The 18448-nt window shown below is 40.8% G+C and overlaps 1 protein-coding gene across 1 annotated transcript in view; it reads right to left on the bottom strand.

The window, feature by feature from the left end:
- The window catches only part of LOC137287572 (43 kDa receptor-associated protein of the synapse-like), a 31911-nt gene extending 14068 nt beyond the window's left edge, over nucleotides 1-17843 (bottom strand). Inside the window, exon 1 of the mRNA XM_067819937.1 lies at nucleotides 16290-17843. Within this exon, the coding sequence (XP_067676038.1) occupies nucleotides 16290-16976 (687 nt within the window). The 5' untranslated portion in view covers nucleotides 16977-17843. The remainder of the gene's footprint in view (nucleotides 1-16289) is intronic.
- Between the last annotated feature and the right edge of the window lie 605 nt (nucleotides 17844-18448).

Genomic DNA, 18448 nt, shown 5'->3' with positions numbered 1-18448 from the left:
TACGGCCATCTATCACAGTGTTTCTACGGGTTAGGCTAGCGGTTATAGCTTTCGTTCGTCACCGGAGATCGGGTTCGATTCTCCACATGAGTACAATGTGTTAAGCCTATTTCTGGTGTCCCCCGCCGTGATATTACTGGAATATTGCTAAAAGCGGTGTAAAACCATCTATCACAGCAACAACAGCCTTGAGCATTGGTTCCAGTGTTAACTCACCCAGACATTATGTTCCATCAGTGCCCAATCCCAGTTTTAAACAAGCCCATATGTGCAACGTTTCACACGCCACAAATATACAACCGTGTCGTACAACCCCGACCGGCACCGCTCCCATATGACGCAATCACCACAATTCCTGCCGTGAGAGAGACCTGTTAACATGGTCCATATGGCAGGTTACGTGACCCCCTCCCACCCTCTCCTCATCCCCCCTCCCCTACCAGAACCGCTATCACCCAGGTGCTGCTTTATCTCACGGGATGGTACCCCCGAGGCCGGGAAGAGCATCTTCTGCTGCTAATATTTCAATGGCGGGATCATCTTTAAGATAGCCTCGAACCACAAGCACAAGCGACGGAAGTTCAATACCCATGGATTTCCGAAAATCAGGCGTAGTTCTTTTTGAATTCGAGGCAATTTTAAACGGCCATCTCTGAATTTAACAGTTAAACGGCTCACAATTTTAAGTCACTCTGTGCACACATGGATACACGGGAGACCTGTATGAGTAAATGTACTAAGAGGAGATCGGGTGGTCAGGCTCGTTTCCTTGGTTGCCACATGTCATCGTATCTCAATTGCGTAGATCGATGTTCATGCTGTTAATCACTGGATTGTCTGGTCCTGTCTGGATTATTTACAGACCGCCGCCATATAACTGGAATATTGCTGAGGGCAGCGATAAATACCAACCAACCAATCAGTCATTACAAATACATGAACAAGATTTAAGGAAAAGAAGACATCTGTTAAAGTAAGCGACAAAACTATTCCACGAACAAGATACCTTTATAAAAGCTATTTCTTGCTATAAAAGGTGTTGCTTATTTATGACACGAATGTTCTACAATTTTTAAAATCAACCAATACATGAACCATGCTGATGAAATCATTCATTTGTTCACTTAAAATAATTAGAATCAAAACAAAATATAGGTTGGGTAGGCTCATTTACCTCCGGGTTATTTATCTCGAGAATGCCCAACGATCCCAAATAAGCAACAGAGGAAAAGAGTGGATAATATCCATGTTTATAATATGTTTATAATTTTTTGAAATGATGCACAAGTTCAACCAGGAGAGCTCTGCGGATATACAACTTATTTTTCCTATTGCTTGATGACAGAGTTAACAGCTAAACTTGCATATATTAAGTATATAGCTGTATAGCCTTTGTACACTCCCGGTTGTTCAAAACTCAGAGTTTTAAATGCCACTTAAAACAGTCATTGCAGAACTTATACCTTTTATGGCTTCAGTATGTATGTTACATCAGCAATTAACGGAAATATATGCAAATTTATTCATATAAATTATAAATGCTTTATGTGTGTTCATCTGTAAAAATAGACACAATACATTTCTGGTTGTGTTGTTACTCGACCACAATTACTAGGTAAACAATTAATTGTTGATTATCGATCCCTACATGACGATATTACAGTCATGTTTCTAAACACGTAATTGTGTTACTGGAACTCAGCCATAGAAACCATGTTTTAGATTTTACCCCCTGTAGTGCCTGGGAAATCGGGATCTGATGACTCAACCATTGTCGGAATAAATGAATAATTGGCAATGAAAGGAAAACATTGAATTGCCATGTTCCATTCATAACCCAGCAAAACTCGAACTACCTGCGCCGTTTTAATGTTCAATAGTAGACATGCATTGGACGCTGTGGCTCATTAATTCAGCCGATATCGATCATTTTCATGAGTGAACTGGGGCTCGCTGGGGCCATAGTGTACAATATAGCATTACACATGTATTGCTGGAACTGTCATTACAAATAAATAAAACACAGCATGTGATGAATAATTGATCTGTGAAAGAGAGGTCTGTACGTTCCATGCGTGCGTTCAGGAAAACTGATGACTTGCCTTTGCGTGTGCTTGTGAGAGGCGCGACCCGGAGGGCATGAGACTCAGTTTACTCGAAACACTCGGTTTTACCACGTCTCGATAGTGTTTGTTTATTGTTTAACGCCATACTCAGCATTGTTCCAGCTATGTGACAGTCGTGTTTAAATCATCCAGTTTGGGGCAGACAGTCCAGTGACAGACATCATGAACAACGTTCTATGCGACCAGGATACGATGACATACATCAGCCTAGTCAGCGAGTCTGACCCAGATCACTCTCGCTGTTTATTTTTCTCTACATTTTGAGATTGTCTGATACAACACTACATGGTACGGTAGTAAGTCTGACTGACTACCTTTCAATAAAGGTATATTGGTTAAGCGTTCGCTCGTCAAGACGAAGACCCGAGTTTGATTCCCCACATGGGTACAACGTGTGACGCACATTTCTGGTGTCCTCCGCTTCGTTATTCTGGAATGATGCTAAATGCGGCGTAAAACTAAATTCACTCCGTCGCTTTCGATAAAGCCAACTATGACACAAGGATGGCCAAACTGGAAACATTTAAAATATGAACCCTGTACATTATTACAAGAATTATGCGAGATAATTACCAGGTCGTTAAAAGATCATTCGACATATCTGGATTTGAAGGCAGGTTTTGACACGTCTTAGCTCGATTTTTGGTATTCACATATTTCAGTTATACTGATGTCATTCAACTATTTGAATTATGCTGGAATTACATGTTATCAATGGAAGGAATTCGAGAAATAACGAAAATGACACCAGGTGTTCCTGAAGATCATCGTAGTCTCACATTCACGGCATATTACTTCCCTACAGCCTAGTCCTCTCTGCAGTGCTTAAAACCGTAAATGACGCAAGCCTTGATTTCATCAAGGTTCTTAACCCCGGGCCTCCCTTATGGTCCTTTACAGCATAAATGGGTTTATTTGTTTCAATCAAAATTGAAAAATTATATTCAGACATTAAGCGTCAGTCTATCTTCGTCAGTGAAACACCAACCTTAGGGTAAAAGATATCTGTGTTTCTGCATGTATGTACTTTAACAAAATCATCTGAAATACCAGTCGCGTGACGCACAGACATGAAGAGTACATGAATTAAGAAGATTAGAGTTCTCTTTCATTACTGTGAGTACATACATAATTTATATTTCATCCACTTTTAATTAATTGGGTTCATGGCTTGAAGAGTATAGTTTAACTACGGAGAGAGTTTATCGAGGGATGAAAAACTTATGTCTTAGTCGCGCTTACTGCTATAGTTTTCACTGAATCATGGCCCGTCAAAGGGAGGTAACTCTGCAGCGCGCGCCCATCGCGGAGAATAGACCCCCCTGGAAACCCGTGTCCCAAGTTCAAAGTAAAAACTCACGTGTCAGGTTTTCTCGTGAGATTCTCAACATCAGCTTCCTATAGTATTGTTACAAAGGCGGTATGAGATGTGAGCGCAGAGTAGGAAAACAGCCCTGATAATCTGAATATGAATGAGCGATATTCACTTATCCCGAATATGTTTATACGATCTGATATCGGTCAGAAGACAAATACCACATATACATGTCGATAAAAACACATCTGAACAAAACGATTGTGTACTTTCGAAATATCCTCGGCGCTGGGGTAGTCAGCGTGGTTAAAGCGTTCGCTCGTCGCGCCGAATGCCCTGGTTCGATTCCTCATATGTATACAGTGTGTGAAGCCCATTTCTGGTGTCCCCTACCGTGATATTGCTGGAATATTGCCAAAAGTTGTGTTAAACCATGCTCACTGACTCACTCACTTACTCAAAAAATACCCTCACTAAATTTAGTAAACACACAACCTGAATAAACGGGTATAAATAACACAAATCATGAGCAATCCGTATACACATACCCTGACTGAACTCCCACCCTTAATAAACGACTACTTTAAATAGTTTAGTTTGTTTAATAGTTTAATAGTATTCGAGTGACCATTGGGTCTGTGGCAAAGGGTAAGTGAGTGAGTGAGTGAATTTAGTCTTACGCCGCTCTAAGCAACGTTCCAGCGATATCTCGGCGGGGGACAGGCACCGAATACAACTATAAGTAAAAGTAATTTTGTATGTGGACTCACGAGATAATCATTTGATTTTGTGTTTTGCATTCACCCTAACACAGCCCCTATGACAAATATGTGTAACATTCTTCTTACACTTGCACAGGGAAACACAGGGTAAAGTTTGGACATCGTTTGCCTCCCGGCTTCCAGTTCTACTTACAGACATACAATATGCACGCTGCATATTTCCCCAATATCGTCAGCGTTACGTAATGTAGGTATCGTGGTTTGAGGCGAACCTGAAGCACATTCTTCATATAGAAAATACCATGACATTACGTAACCCCGGACTCCTGTATCTGATTGTACATGGGTGGTATTCTGTGAACCCCAGGGCTTTTATTCTTCTGTCTCTAAACATACACCCTGTAAATGCCATACTCCGTTATTCGATGAGAACAATTGCCTCTCCGAGCTGGAATGTTGCGTTGATCGCATATCACATCTTTGAACCTTTACTCCGTGTTCCTTGAAGATTCAGCACCAGCTGGCATAATGGGTGAAATAGTGATAATCTGTACTTAAACACTTTGAAGATGCCTTTATCGGGGAGATGATCATTGGTTAAGTGGATAAAGAGTTTGCCCGGAGCATGGAAGGTGATTCGATCCTCGGTTCGATACCAAAAATACAGTACAAGGAAAAACGGGTAGTCATCCTAGATATAGCGCTGGTGGGTTCGAGTGAGTGAACTTAGTTTTATGCCGAATTTAGAAATATTCCAGCAATATCACGAAAGGAAACATCAGAAATGAGCTTAACACATTTTACCCAAATGGGGAATCGAACCCAAGTCTTGGGCGTGACGAGCGAACGCTTTAATCGAAAAAATAGGTTACCCATCCACCCCTTGAGGGTTCTGGGTCCACATGCTGTCTTAGTCTCAGCTGGGTTGCCATATTAAACTGTGGAATGGTCAGTGGGTTTTTATCTGAACTATTGCCAGCAGCCACACACACGTGGATTATTCAGGTGTCCAGTAATCTTGAACTTGACCTAAATGTCTATTTAACTTTAGGTTTGCGCTGTAGTCGACAAAGAGTTAGTCTCTGAATATATATCAAACTGATAACAACAAATATACCCCTAACTGGGAAAGAAATATGACCACCTGAGGGAATCTCGACTTGCTTCTTTTACGGTTTTAGCATTGCATCAACTGCTGGGCAGGAAGGGCTTGGTGGCAAACACAAACATATGCTTCAGGGACTGTGAGATGTACTAAGCTATAATCTCAAGCTATAGTCTCGAACTATTGTTAGTTCGAAGTATTATTCATTTGTTGAGGTATTGAAATTCGCCGTTATTTAACCTTCGCATTTGGATATTTTTCCGCTGCTGAAAGAAAATTTTATCAATCTTATTCGGTTTATAAACTCCCGCTGGTCACCTCGATGAGATACCACAGAGGTAGACAAACTAGTGGTTGACAGTTTGAACAAAAATCTTCACAGTCGGGATGGAGATCTGTAGCTTAAAGGAAACAGACTGTTGACATGATGTTGATAGCACGACTCACTTTCTGAACTCTCGAGGTACACATTGTAAATTTCAAATTAAAAAGCCAAACCAATGGTTGATAGCACGAAGAACAGTCCACGCTGAAAGGAAATCAAAAACACACAACCATCCACATTAACACACGAACTAGGAAACTGTTCCACCTAGGAATCCTTGCTATGGAGGTCATTTGAAACACAGACGCACGGAAAAAATAGAAAGAATGTCACAGAACATTAATTTTTAGATAACTGCAAGCTACGCAAACGAATTGTTTATTAACCGTGAGGTAATTAAGCGTCTATATTTGACAAGAACCGGGAATGCCGGCACAATCATCAATGCTCGACTCCCGTCGATTACATAACACGAAGCCTCGGAGCTAAGAATAAGTCCGACATTAGCCACGATTAGGAGCGCGCGACTATTTATAGCCAGAAACCGTTGTAACGCTGGGGGGATGCCGGCGGTTGATATAAATAGGTGCACGTGGAGACGTGAAATACACATTACCACTTCCTCTATAGTAAAAACAAATTCAAATTTATGTCGGATGCGAAACCCAAGAACGGAAGCCTGTAACAGTCGTAAGTGTCGAGCGCGGGTACAACTTCGTCTACTGCGGAAATGTTATGGTAAAGGATGTGTCTTCAGACCACGTTTGAAAGAACTGGAAGTATTTGAAACTACGTATCATAGAGCCAGCGAAATGATGATGATGATGATGATGATGATGATGATGATGATGATGATGATAGTGGTGCTGCTGCTGCTGCTGCTGCTGCTGATGATGATGATGATGACAAATGATGAAATTATATGAGTGAGTCGGTGAGCTCCCGTCAAAACAGGGAGCGTGGAATCGAAAGAAGGATGTGACGTCGTCGGTAGGCAGACAAATTGTTCAACTGAGTTCAACTGGTGTACAGGACACAAGGTCGCTGTGGGTAGAAGAGTTGGACATTGTATTTGCAGCAGAAATTAGTTTCCATTCATCGGAGCCCTGTGTTCTACTACAAACTACCGCCAAGTCCACGTAGAGCATAATGTCCTTCTGCTCAAATTATAACCGAACCATTGACCATCGAACCACAAGCAAACATGATCAATGTCAACCACGTACTATTTTTTGTCACGTTTCCAGACAAGATAAATATTATCTGTGGCTATAGAATAACAATATACTGGCCCATATATTTACACTAAATTATTGATATGTACCGACCGATATTCCGTGGCCAAACATTCACAAAAAAGACATGTCCCATCGTGCTCAGAAAATGACGATTGTCGTGAATAGGTGCTAAAATAAATACGATGGCCATTGTTACTAGCCCTATCCATACCTAGTATTCCATGGCCATTATCGCGGCATTAGCCTTGTTTGGGCCAACCTACACTCCGTATGTTTGAAGTAAAACTTCTTTCTAAGATGGGGGTTCAATAAAAATGCGACTGGAGAAGAAATTAGGATACCGTCTTTGTTAACTCCACCTAACTCAAATTTAGAAATGAGAACATAAATATTTGATGAAACGATTTAAGGAAGTGAAAATATATGGCTTCCTTTTTCCCTTGTAAATTCGGGGTTTCTTTTCGTTTTTTAGTAAACAGAATTTTCATTCAGATGTTCTGGTTTCTAGACACATTAAAAAAAATCTACCCTCACTGAAATCTATATTTCAAAGATAGACTAAGACTTAGTCTATAATTTTCATAAAAACAATAGTTCATTTCAAATTGAAAAAGAGCCTCATGTAAGAGAGATAACTTCTGGAAGACTTCATTTTACATATACACATGTCTATACTATTATATTTACATATATATCCCATTCGCGTTGACTATGCCATGACAAATCCGCTAATCCTGTATACTTCAGTGTTTGACTGAGTCTCAAAGTGAAACAAAATTCCAAAATACTTCTTATTCTTTTGTGATGTATCGGTTGCAGGAATGTGTGTTTGGAATTTAAATCTGAAGTTTTTCGGTGATTGTTTTCTGTTTAATAACGTTTTGTTAATATTGCTATTTGAATATTTACACTCTTTCGCCCGGCAGTTCATCTTACAGGTTAACAAACTCCAATTACCTCACAAAATCACATTTAAAAGACGCCTGTCTTTTTTTCAAAGTGTCGATGAAATTAGTCAAAGCTGTAAATAAAAACATGAAGGATACATTTCGTAAGGTCATGGGATCAGTCATTCCTCAAAGGTTCTCACCCAGCTGTTATTGTGTAGTAGATTTCACATACAGTTGGCTGTATTTAACAAAGCAAAAGGTGCAAATGTGTATTTCATTGAGTGAGGTGTGTCTCACGGACAGTTCTCAATCAATCACGTAACGACGTGTACCGTACATGCCAAAGTCGGTCAAGGTCACCACAAAGGTTAGCATTAAATATGGCGACGGACCTGTGGGAATGTTTCCGTCCTTTTCGTGACAGCTTGCAAAATAAAAGATCAAATCCTTTTTTCCTACTGGTTTCCTTTACGAGTGAACACATACTTCCTTAACGATTAAAATGTAGCAACAACGTGTTTCCTGAATCGCACGTCCTTGTATGTTGTATATTTTACACAACAACTGATTACGTATACATGAGAATATGTATAATGATAATAATAATAATGCAACAACAAAGTACTTAGTTGGTTATATACGACTGAATAAATACATCTTCGGGCGGTTCATTTCATGCCGAAATCCGGAATTGACAGCTGCTGGATAGCACAGATTTTAAAGGGAAAATATATGTACAACCCACAGACGGGACAGAGGATTTATGCCGGTGTTGACAACTTGCTGGATAGGTCATCAGCCGGTTAGAACAGATTCCACAGTAATCATATTGTCTTACCTGTGCTTTTTTCTGCCCTGATTTGCTGTATTTGTCCGTAGTGTTTATGAAACAGCTGCTTTGCCCTTGCATGTGTTTGTGACGAATGACACCCTTTAGATAGGATACGCTTTCCCGTTCCTGATAATACTGGTTATTATCACTATTACACATACATTACCACATGCTGTAGTCGGAATCGTACACCTAGCTACAGTGTGGGTACGACTTTCGCATGGAAATGTTTCTGTTGTTGATATTTTCGTCGGGGAAGAATAAACGAAACAGGCATATCATGTTAAACATATGTTTGTCCTTCAAAATAAAACGGCTCTTAATTCATGCAGTGAAGTGTCTAGAGGAAGAAGTCGGTGAGTCGGTGGTTCGACACAAACCGCTTGCGTTCAACTTCTGAACTGAATGCTACGTGTACTTACTTTCTGTCACTGTTTCTCGAATCTGGAGGACATACACGTGTTAGAAATACGAATAAAACGTAAGAATACAAGCATTTGTAACGAAATATCGAAACAGTGCTTGTAATTACAAATGGTGAAACTGTGCATATTGATAAATTTATATCTTGAAGAATAACATATTTCGTCTTGCTATGTTAATCCTTGTACGCCTTTCTGAATAATTTGTTTAAAGTAGAATTAAGTGAAATTTTATAAGTGTTTTTCGTGACACAATTACAATGGTACAAGGCTAAATGATACCTGGACAACTCGTGACCCTTAAACAAATCTGAAAAGAACATAAAAATGAAATAGATCTACCCAAAATATTGTTATCAGTTGTCACCACTCATTTAGAATGATACTCATGGTTATATTTACGCAACACATTCCAAGAATGTCCGTATGACTATAGCTCTTTCATCGCCAGAATGAACCAACCGTCACGACCTTCCATCTAACTACCAGTACAATACCTGAACACTATGTGCTGAGTGGTAATGTCTGGTAGCGAGTGGTATTAGTGTACAGCGGGGGAGAAGTAGGAATGCCACAGTACATCACACTAGCTGCAGGAATTAATGGAAATATTCTTCATTCCGGCCATAGTCTGCTCGGTATGACTTACCCTTGCATGTCTACGAGAGCCTGGCCTGCCATTAATATAACGTCTTAGAACGTACCTGGTCAGTTATGGGTGCTATAACGTCTTAGAATATGTAAACGTTCGCTTGCCATTCAGATAGCATGAGGTCGGTTGTCTTTGGTAAATAGACGTTTTCCACATCGATAAGAAATCTCTGCTGAAAACAAAGTCGACTGTATAATTCTGACTGTATTATGAGCATGCGTTAAGGTTGTTATTGTGTATAGCTAGGTTGACGATGTTGCATGTCGTCTGTACCAAGAGGGTTGGCGTTGGTATGACGTCTTGAGCATATCAGATTGGTTGGAAATGTTATAACGTCTCATAACGTCCTAGTTCGTTTGGTGTAACGTCTTAGAGAGTCCATTTGCACCGTGTGATGTACCAAGCCCTAGATTTTCGAAGCTCTCTTAGCACTGAGATAGTCGTAAGTTAATGTTAATGTATGGCACTTACGACTATCTTAGCGCTAATAGAACTTCGAAATCTAGGCCCAGGTCTGTTGACGTTTGTATAACGACTTAGATCATCCAGTAACTTCGATAATGCTCCGGGTCGGTTGACGTTTGTATAACGTCTTAGAGCACATGAGATCGACTGACCTTACCCAAAACGTGTTAAGTCGGTTGACGTTAGTCTGTGAGATCGGTTGACGTTGAGGTTGACGTTGAGGTTGACGTTGACATGTGTCTTATGATGTGTCAAACCGCAGCTATGATGCGTACCTCGAAGAGTGACGTTAGTATAGAGCCGTTGAATACACCAGGTCCCTTTACGATGATTGACGCCAACAGGCGTTGACATGGCGCATAATACCACTGACGTAAAGTTATATAAATATAGCTCCGCATCTTATGAAGTAATAATAGTGGACATATTTATCGTTGGATCGAAATTCTGTGACCTCTTTTAAGAGACACTGGGATTATTGATATCAGCTTTCAGTTCTAGCAGATTAAGAAGATATTTCGGAAGTACAATTTCGGAAGTGACACAAACACTTCTGTTATCACAAGAAATTATAGAGTTCGTTAATTCATTGCCCTTTTGTTTGTTAGATACCTGGAGTCCACTTACAAGTGAGCGTATCCTGTTCTAACGCTGACACCTGTTACAAACACATGCACATGCAACCTATGTGTGTAGCTGACAAACACTGAAGAATGTGCAAATTAAATTAATGCAAGCATGTGATAGCGTCAGTTACGACGATGCCTCGTACTTGAAAATGTCCTCCACTTGTCTACCATAAAATGTTTCAAATCAAGACATAAACTCGGACACTCCGAGCCTCACCAAACTATATATCTTTTGAAATAGGGCATGTGCGAGTGCACCACATCAAATGTGAAATGAGGAAAATAGGAACTGGTTGAATAGTAATAGGTGATAACTGTATTTGTGGTTGTCTATTGAAGAAGGTTGTATACACCTACATCGATCAGATGACCTGTAGAAAACATATGCATGTTTATATTCTATTCTGAGCTGTTGCTGAGAACAATACCTGATCAGGTATTGAGAACATTACAGGTGCAAATAGCATTATCAATGCGTCTAGTACCTCATCTGTTATTTAGGACATTACAGGAGCAAAAATACCAGATCAGGTTTTTAGAAGAGCGCATGCCCAATAATTACCTGATCGCATATTGAGAACCAATAGCTGCAACTGGTACCTGATCAGATATCGAGGAGATTATATATCTAATTCGTACCTGATCAGATATTGAGCACATTACATGTGCAATTAACACCCGGTGTGATATTGAGATAACTACAGATGATATTAATACCTGATCATATATAGAGCGCATTGCTGTTGCAACTGGGACCTGGTCAGTTATTCAGAGGACTATGTATGCAGTTAGTACCAGATCCGATACTGAGAACATTATGGGTGCAATTAGTACCGGATGTCAGTTAGATAGAACATTGCTGGTGCAAAGAATTCCAGGCCGTTTACAACGAACGTACTTGCTGAAGCTGGTTCCCAATCAGTTACCTAAGCATTTTTGCAAATTGGAACTTGATCTTAATCTGTTATTGAGAAAATTACAAGTAGAATTAGAACTGAAGAGTTACCAAGAACGTAACAGGTTCCATTGTAACTACAACGTTATCGAGAACATTATAGCAGCAGTTAGTACCTTGCCAATTATCGTGAGTATACCAGGTGCTGTTGAGGTGAATATATAGTCAAGTGCACTTAGAACATTACAGTAGTTAACACCTAATCAGTTACCGTGACAATTGTAGGTGGAACTTAGGATCTGATTAGTTACCGAAATCGTACAGGTGCACCCAGTATATTATATCTTACATCGACGGTGACATAAGTACCTCTTCATTTACCAACAACACTGAACACCGTGCCGGATCAGTTACCGAGGACATTAATGTGCATCATTGCAATCAACATATCAGGTACACGAATATCAGATCAGGCACCAAAGCGAAAAACAGGTCCCTTTCCGTTATCAAGAATACTACCTAATCAGTCCTTTGTTCTTTGCTAACGAATATATGATAAGGCACCATGGACACAAATAGATCCCTATCCATTATCAAGAACACAGCCACACTAGCCCTGCGTTCTTTGCCATGAACAAATATTGGCACAACGAATACATAATAAAGCACCAAGGAAACACAGAGATCCCTACCCGTTATCAAGAACGGTCATGAACATATGAGGTACAACGAATATGCGATCAGGTATCAAGGCTGTCATATCCATTATCAAGACCATTATCTCATCAGTTCTCTGTTCTCGGTCATGAACATATCAGGTACAACGAGTATATGATCATGTATCAAGCCAGTCATATACATTATCAAGAACATCATCTCTTCAGCTGTCTGTTCTCGGTTATGAACACATGAGGTAGAACGAATATATGATCAGGTATCAAGGCAATAAGGGGAATCATATCCATTATCAAGAACATTATCTCATCAGTCCTCTGTTGATTGCCATGAACATTTCAGGTACCAAAAATATATGATCAGGCACCAAATAGAATCCTGTGCATTTTCAAGAACACTACCTAATCAGTCCTCTGTTCATTGTCATGAACACATCAGGTACAGCGAATGTATGATTAGCTATAAAGGAAAATACATACATCCCTATCCATTATCAAAAACGTTACCTCATCAGTCCTCTGTTCTTTGTCATGGATATATCAAATACGGCGGAATTCATAATGAGGTATAAAGGTCACAAATTCAAATTTTTAATACACGATGGAATGCCAGTCATTTAACTCCCAATAGAGCGTTGCTATTCATACACCACGTGTAGGATTTACCAGATATCCTGGTAATTAGATCACATGCGTTTTCCCCACTAGAGTCTTGCTCTGCATATGATGTCTTTACACTAAGGTGTCATTCATATGGCATCAGTGGTTTTAAGTAAAAGTTTGTTTTAACACTGCACCTGCATGCTATATAAGACTTGGAACTCTTCATGATCAGTAATGTGGAGTCATTGCCGAAGGTGCCTGTCAATGTTATAACATATGGAGATATGCCGCTCTAGACAGTATGACGTATGGTATGACGTATGTAAATTATCGGAAATTATCACACATGTTATAACACCCATAGGTGATGAGGTATTTGAAAGCAATGTTATAACAAGAGTAGATTAACGGAAATGCTGTACATTTCATGGATCTACTGGATCAGAAAATATTGTTATGTGATTTGTATCATCTGTGGGTGACATTGTATATGTTAGTGTATGTACGGAAACGATTTTGACATGCAAATGTGTCATTAAAGGCCCCTAATGTTATATCATGTATAATATAGCAGACTATACGACGTTAAAACACATGTCCGCGTACAGGACTACAAAACAGTGTTATACATGTTCATGCTCTGGGCAAGGTACCTAATGCTATACCAACTACAGATGTGTCAGACATGGAACGAGACTAACGCTTAGTCCTTGCACACACACACACACACACACACACACACACACACACACACACACACACACACACACACACACACACACACACACACCCCACACAAACACACACACCACACAAACACACACACGACTGCGTCTCGAATTGTCTTTGGGCGGATTCAGAAAAATCGATATTGTCACACTCATCCCGGGGCTTTGGGTTTAGACGTGCCAACCTTTTTAATAGATTACGGAAATATTTGTATGTTTGAACAGTACATTCCCCCAAGTCTTCCCCTACAAATACAGTGATTATTGATTTAGGAATGCATTGTCTGCACATTTTCCGCCCTGGTCGAGAAACACGAGAGTTAAAAACAATAGTCGGCAGAAATATGTGGACGAAATATTTCACTTCTCAACCATCGTGTCGCCATGACATAATACACCGCCCAGTTTAACACATTTCACATGTCGATTGCAACATGATGTGGTACTGCATTTTAGAGTCGCAAGATTAGCCATATCCTGATCATAGTCTAACCCTTGGTCTCTGAATATTTATAATTTTGGCAGTACCAAATTGACCCATTTAAATCTAAAAGGAGCCCCAGTCAGGTGGGAAATTTAGAAACCTGAGGGAATCTAGTCTTGCTTCATCTAGGGCTTCCGCACTGAAGGTAAGGGCAAGGTAGTAGGAAAATGTAACGTGGTTCAGGGTCAATGACAAACTATCCTTGTTTGTTCTCGACGTGTTTCTAACAGAGAGTGTAGATTGTGTTTTAATAATTTGACAGCAATATTCTAGTTATATCACGACTGATGGAAATTATCGAATCGTAATCAAACCAGATGTCGACAATATGAACAACAATCAACCAAATCAAGCACGTGACGGAAAGGCGTTGTGCATTAATGAACTATTACACCCTTTAATTATCTAGTCAGCCTTGATAGAAAAGGAAGGGCAGAGAGAGACAGAGAAAGGGGGGATGGGGAAGGAAGGTGGGGTAGAGTGTGTATGGGGTAGGAGCTATGTATTCTCTAGTATGTGTAACGGGGAGAGAGATGAGAGAGAGGGAGAGAATCAGAGTGAGAGAAGAAAGAGGGGGAGGAAAAAGGGCGATAGAGAGGTGAGAGAAGAGGGTGTGTGAAGAGAAAGAGGTAGATAAAGAGTGGAAGGGGTGAGGGGAACGAGAAGAGGTAGAGAGAAAAAAGAGAGAGTGAGAGATATCTCTGTTCACTGTGTCCTCTCCGTCCTATATATCAGCATGTCGTGCACGTTGACATTCCCACTTATCAGACACTTAAGATGGCAGGAGGATATCTGTGTTTACCTCAGTAAACTGCAGTCAACATCGTTAATCTTAGCCCGGGGAAACTTATAACGACATGGAACAACATGAAATGAGATTACACTGGTTGGATTCTGTATGTCAGTATGGGCTAAACTACCATAAATTATCCACTATCAGTTAACGATAGATATGCAAGTTTTATGTCGTGCTACATATTATTTCATTGCTTCCCCTGACTGTTTTACAGTGATTCATAAACAACACATGTAACAGTATTGGGCCTGGCCACTTACAGAGTGGAAGATGGAAGTCGGTGGTTAGTGGTCTTAAGACTATCGTATTTAGTTGCCCCTCATATTTTATGAATAACCAGACCCTAACTAAATAATCTATGCAATACTATACACCTATGATACTGGAATCTTAAAAGAGTACAACAGTATCTGACAAATGTTATGGATGTCAGTTAAAATTGTATACAAGCGTTTCCTGGGCTATTCCTTGGTCCACCCTCACGTGAAATTTCACACGAGTTTAACCCGACTAAGGGACAAGGACAAGCCCAGAAACGTTCATTTTACTTAAATCAACATTCATCATCATCATCATCATCATCATCATCATCATCATCACCATCATCATCATCATCATCATCATCATGCAGTCATTCATTGTTCCCTCCCCACCAAATAATGTTATTATACATTTTTGCGACCCTAATTTCCCTATTTTTAATTGTTATATTCCTTATTAATATAATGGTAACATATAATGGGGTGTTTCGAACTCGTACAGTGGAATGTGGTTTTAGTGCAGATTTATTATATTTTGTGGAATAGTGTTTTATTTGTTTGTTTGGCTGTTTTGTTGTCACCTTTACATCATTCAACTAATCTGGGAGCGAGCACAATACTCCGTCAAAGGATACAATGGATAATATCTCACTCATTCCTGACACTTAACAAATAGCCAATATATATACATAATGTATCGTTGTAACTGCAGTCCTTGGTAGATGCACTGAGTTTACCGATATACACATTCGCCACAATTTCAAGGCGTTACTCACTGACTGAATCAATATCGATGTCCCATAATGTGTGAATGGTGTTATTCACGCAATAAGGACATGAATGGGTATTTGCTATAAACACGCAGTTGCTTCTGAAGTTTCTGTCACGAATTATTCACAGCTTCGTTATAGCGCAAGATCAATGACCTGTCTTGCAAAGTTATACCTGCACTTTAGTAAACATCCAGAATTGTTAAACATCGTTGCCATTTAAGATAGGCCATTAAAAGGATAATCTGTTCCAGTATCATCAATTCAATACTGTTGTGTGTAATAATGAATGTAAAATTTCAGAATACATACATGAATTTGTGTAAAAGTTATTAGAGGGGTAAATATTGTCACTTACCTCACAGTAATCCATTGCCTCGTTATACCGCCCGGTCCTCCTATACGGTGTGGCGATATAAACCGCCAGCAAACGCCTATACCGGACATGAGGGTCGCCCTCCGGCAACCCACTGACCACCTCCCATGCTTTACAACAATATGCAAGTCCAGTGTCGTAATCGGTCAGCAATGAAAACATGTGTCCCATCCTCGCGCTGGTCATCAACTCCAGAAATTTGTCATTTTTAGTCCTTGCCAGGGTTAAGGCTTTGGTGTAGCTGCTCCAAGCTTTAGGAAACTCACTAAGTCCAACGTATGCATTTCCTAGACACAGGTGAGCGTAACTCTGGGTTCGATCCGCCACCTTCTCTGTCTGCAAACAGTACCGGCAGTAGGATATCGCCTTGGTGAACTCACTTAACTTCTCATTACATATGGCATACATGAGAAACGCCTCGGATTTAAGCTGGGGGTCGTCAGCATCGTTGGCCACTTCAATCTGAAGACCTGAATGAGTCAACGCATCCCGATACTTTCCGAGATCACATAACGCAAGACAGATGTTTCCCAATGCTTCGAACTTAGTCCGTGCTTTGGTCATCTTTTTAAGAGCGCTTGACCACTCGTCCACAGCTTCGGCGAAGCGCTGTTCGTGGTATTGTTTCATACCCTTGTCCATCTCCCTCTTGGCCAACGCCTGCCCCATCGTGCATTACCCGTGCAACCTCGCCCACTCTGCCAAGCCTGTACAACAGCATGTGGAATACGGTAAAACTCACCTGGTCCGTCGACTAATGAGCTATGGTGTATAATGTAACTCTCTGGAGTGTTGACAGACTGTCACGTGACTAGCCTTCCAGCAACTTGGCTGAACGGGACGGCGTGTTACTCATGGTGTCGTGAATCGTATCAATGAATGTCGTCACAACATCGTACAGAACCACTCCGGGGCTGATCTATCCTCCATTTCGTGGATTAAGTCACACACGGGATATGGTTCTGTGGCTGGCGAGAAGGCTGTTTCCACGCGAGATCGTCATTGTCCTCGTTTGAACAAACACCGGACGAGAACACAGCGTAGTCGCACCGAGACAACAACCTGCCTTTCCACAAACATTGACACACACAAGCGTCGGCTTAGAGAAGATCGAACTCCGAACAAACAACCTGCGAGATACAGTTCCTGTCTAAATGAACACGAAGTAACAGGCGCTGTTGGTCCAAAGAAATGCTTCTGACCACTGGCCGAGGCAGGACCACTGACCGCTGTATCCTCTCAGCCCTGCCAGGAATGTTTGTCCAGAGCTATCTGCCCCTGAGTGAGGCGAACCTACATTGACACAGTTCACGGTAACAAATCAGTACTTGTCTGAGATTGTGTGTGCCCACGTGTCTCTCCTCCAGCAGACTCGGTCGTATCCCTCCTCTGCCCCTCTCTCGCTCCCTCACACATCCATCCTCCTTCTCTCCATCCCTCTTGGTCCGTTATTGAGAGTGTTGGTACTGATCATCTCTGCCAGTGATCAGTAGCCCCGCTACTTCCAACTACCTAACTACGCTATCCCACAGCCCTGGGAACAGGAACCGCGAGGAGGGTGAGACGGCGTGACTGGATTCAGCCATAGTTACTGATACAGAATCGGTCTGCTAGGCTTGCATCCGTCGACAGTGACACAGTTAGGGGGATTATTTTCCCTCGCGACAAATCTCAAACCCAGATTCTCTCTGCACTTTCAAAGTGCATCGGGAACGATGCATTCAAGTTTTTATCAAGACAGTTGAAGGTTTATCAGGCACACGTGGTAGATATACGCCACCGGTTTAATACACAGCTGAGCTCCGTATAGAGGCAGTGGAAGCAATAACATTACCTCGGTTTACACACACACACTTCGTAGGTGTACAGGTACAAAGTGCGTGTATGTACAAAACCTCTTAACAATAACCGAGTCTTTTACAGAAAATGGAAACACATACACCTGCATCAATCTCTGCTTTGCATGGAATGAATGAAACATGTGCCTACGATTACACTCTGTTAGTAGGTATCTGTATACAGTTCTCGTGCATATGTAAGCATTTTTTCATATGTGTGTATATGTATGAAGGCATCATACATGGGTAGGTGTACACAATGTCATATATTCATATACATAAACGTACATGCTGTAGATATGC

Source organism: Haliotis asinina, chromosome 6 (genome assembly GCF_037392515.1).
Source record: "Haliotis asinina isolate JCU_RB_2024 chromosome 6, JCU_Hal_asi_v2, whole genome shotgun sequence".
Lineage (NCBI taxonomy): Eukaryota > Metazoa > Mollusca > Gastropoda > Lepetellida > Haliotidae > Haliotis > Haliotis asinina.
Note: the sequence above shows the minus strand (reverse complement) of the source record. Positions and strands in the feature narration are given on the sequence as shown.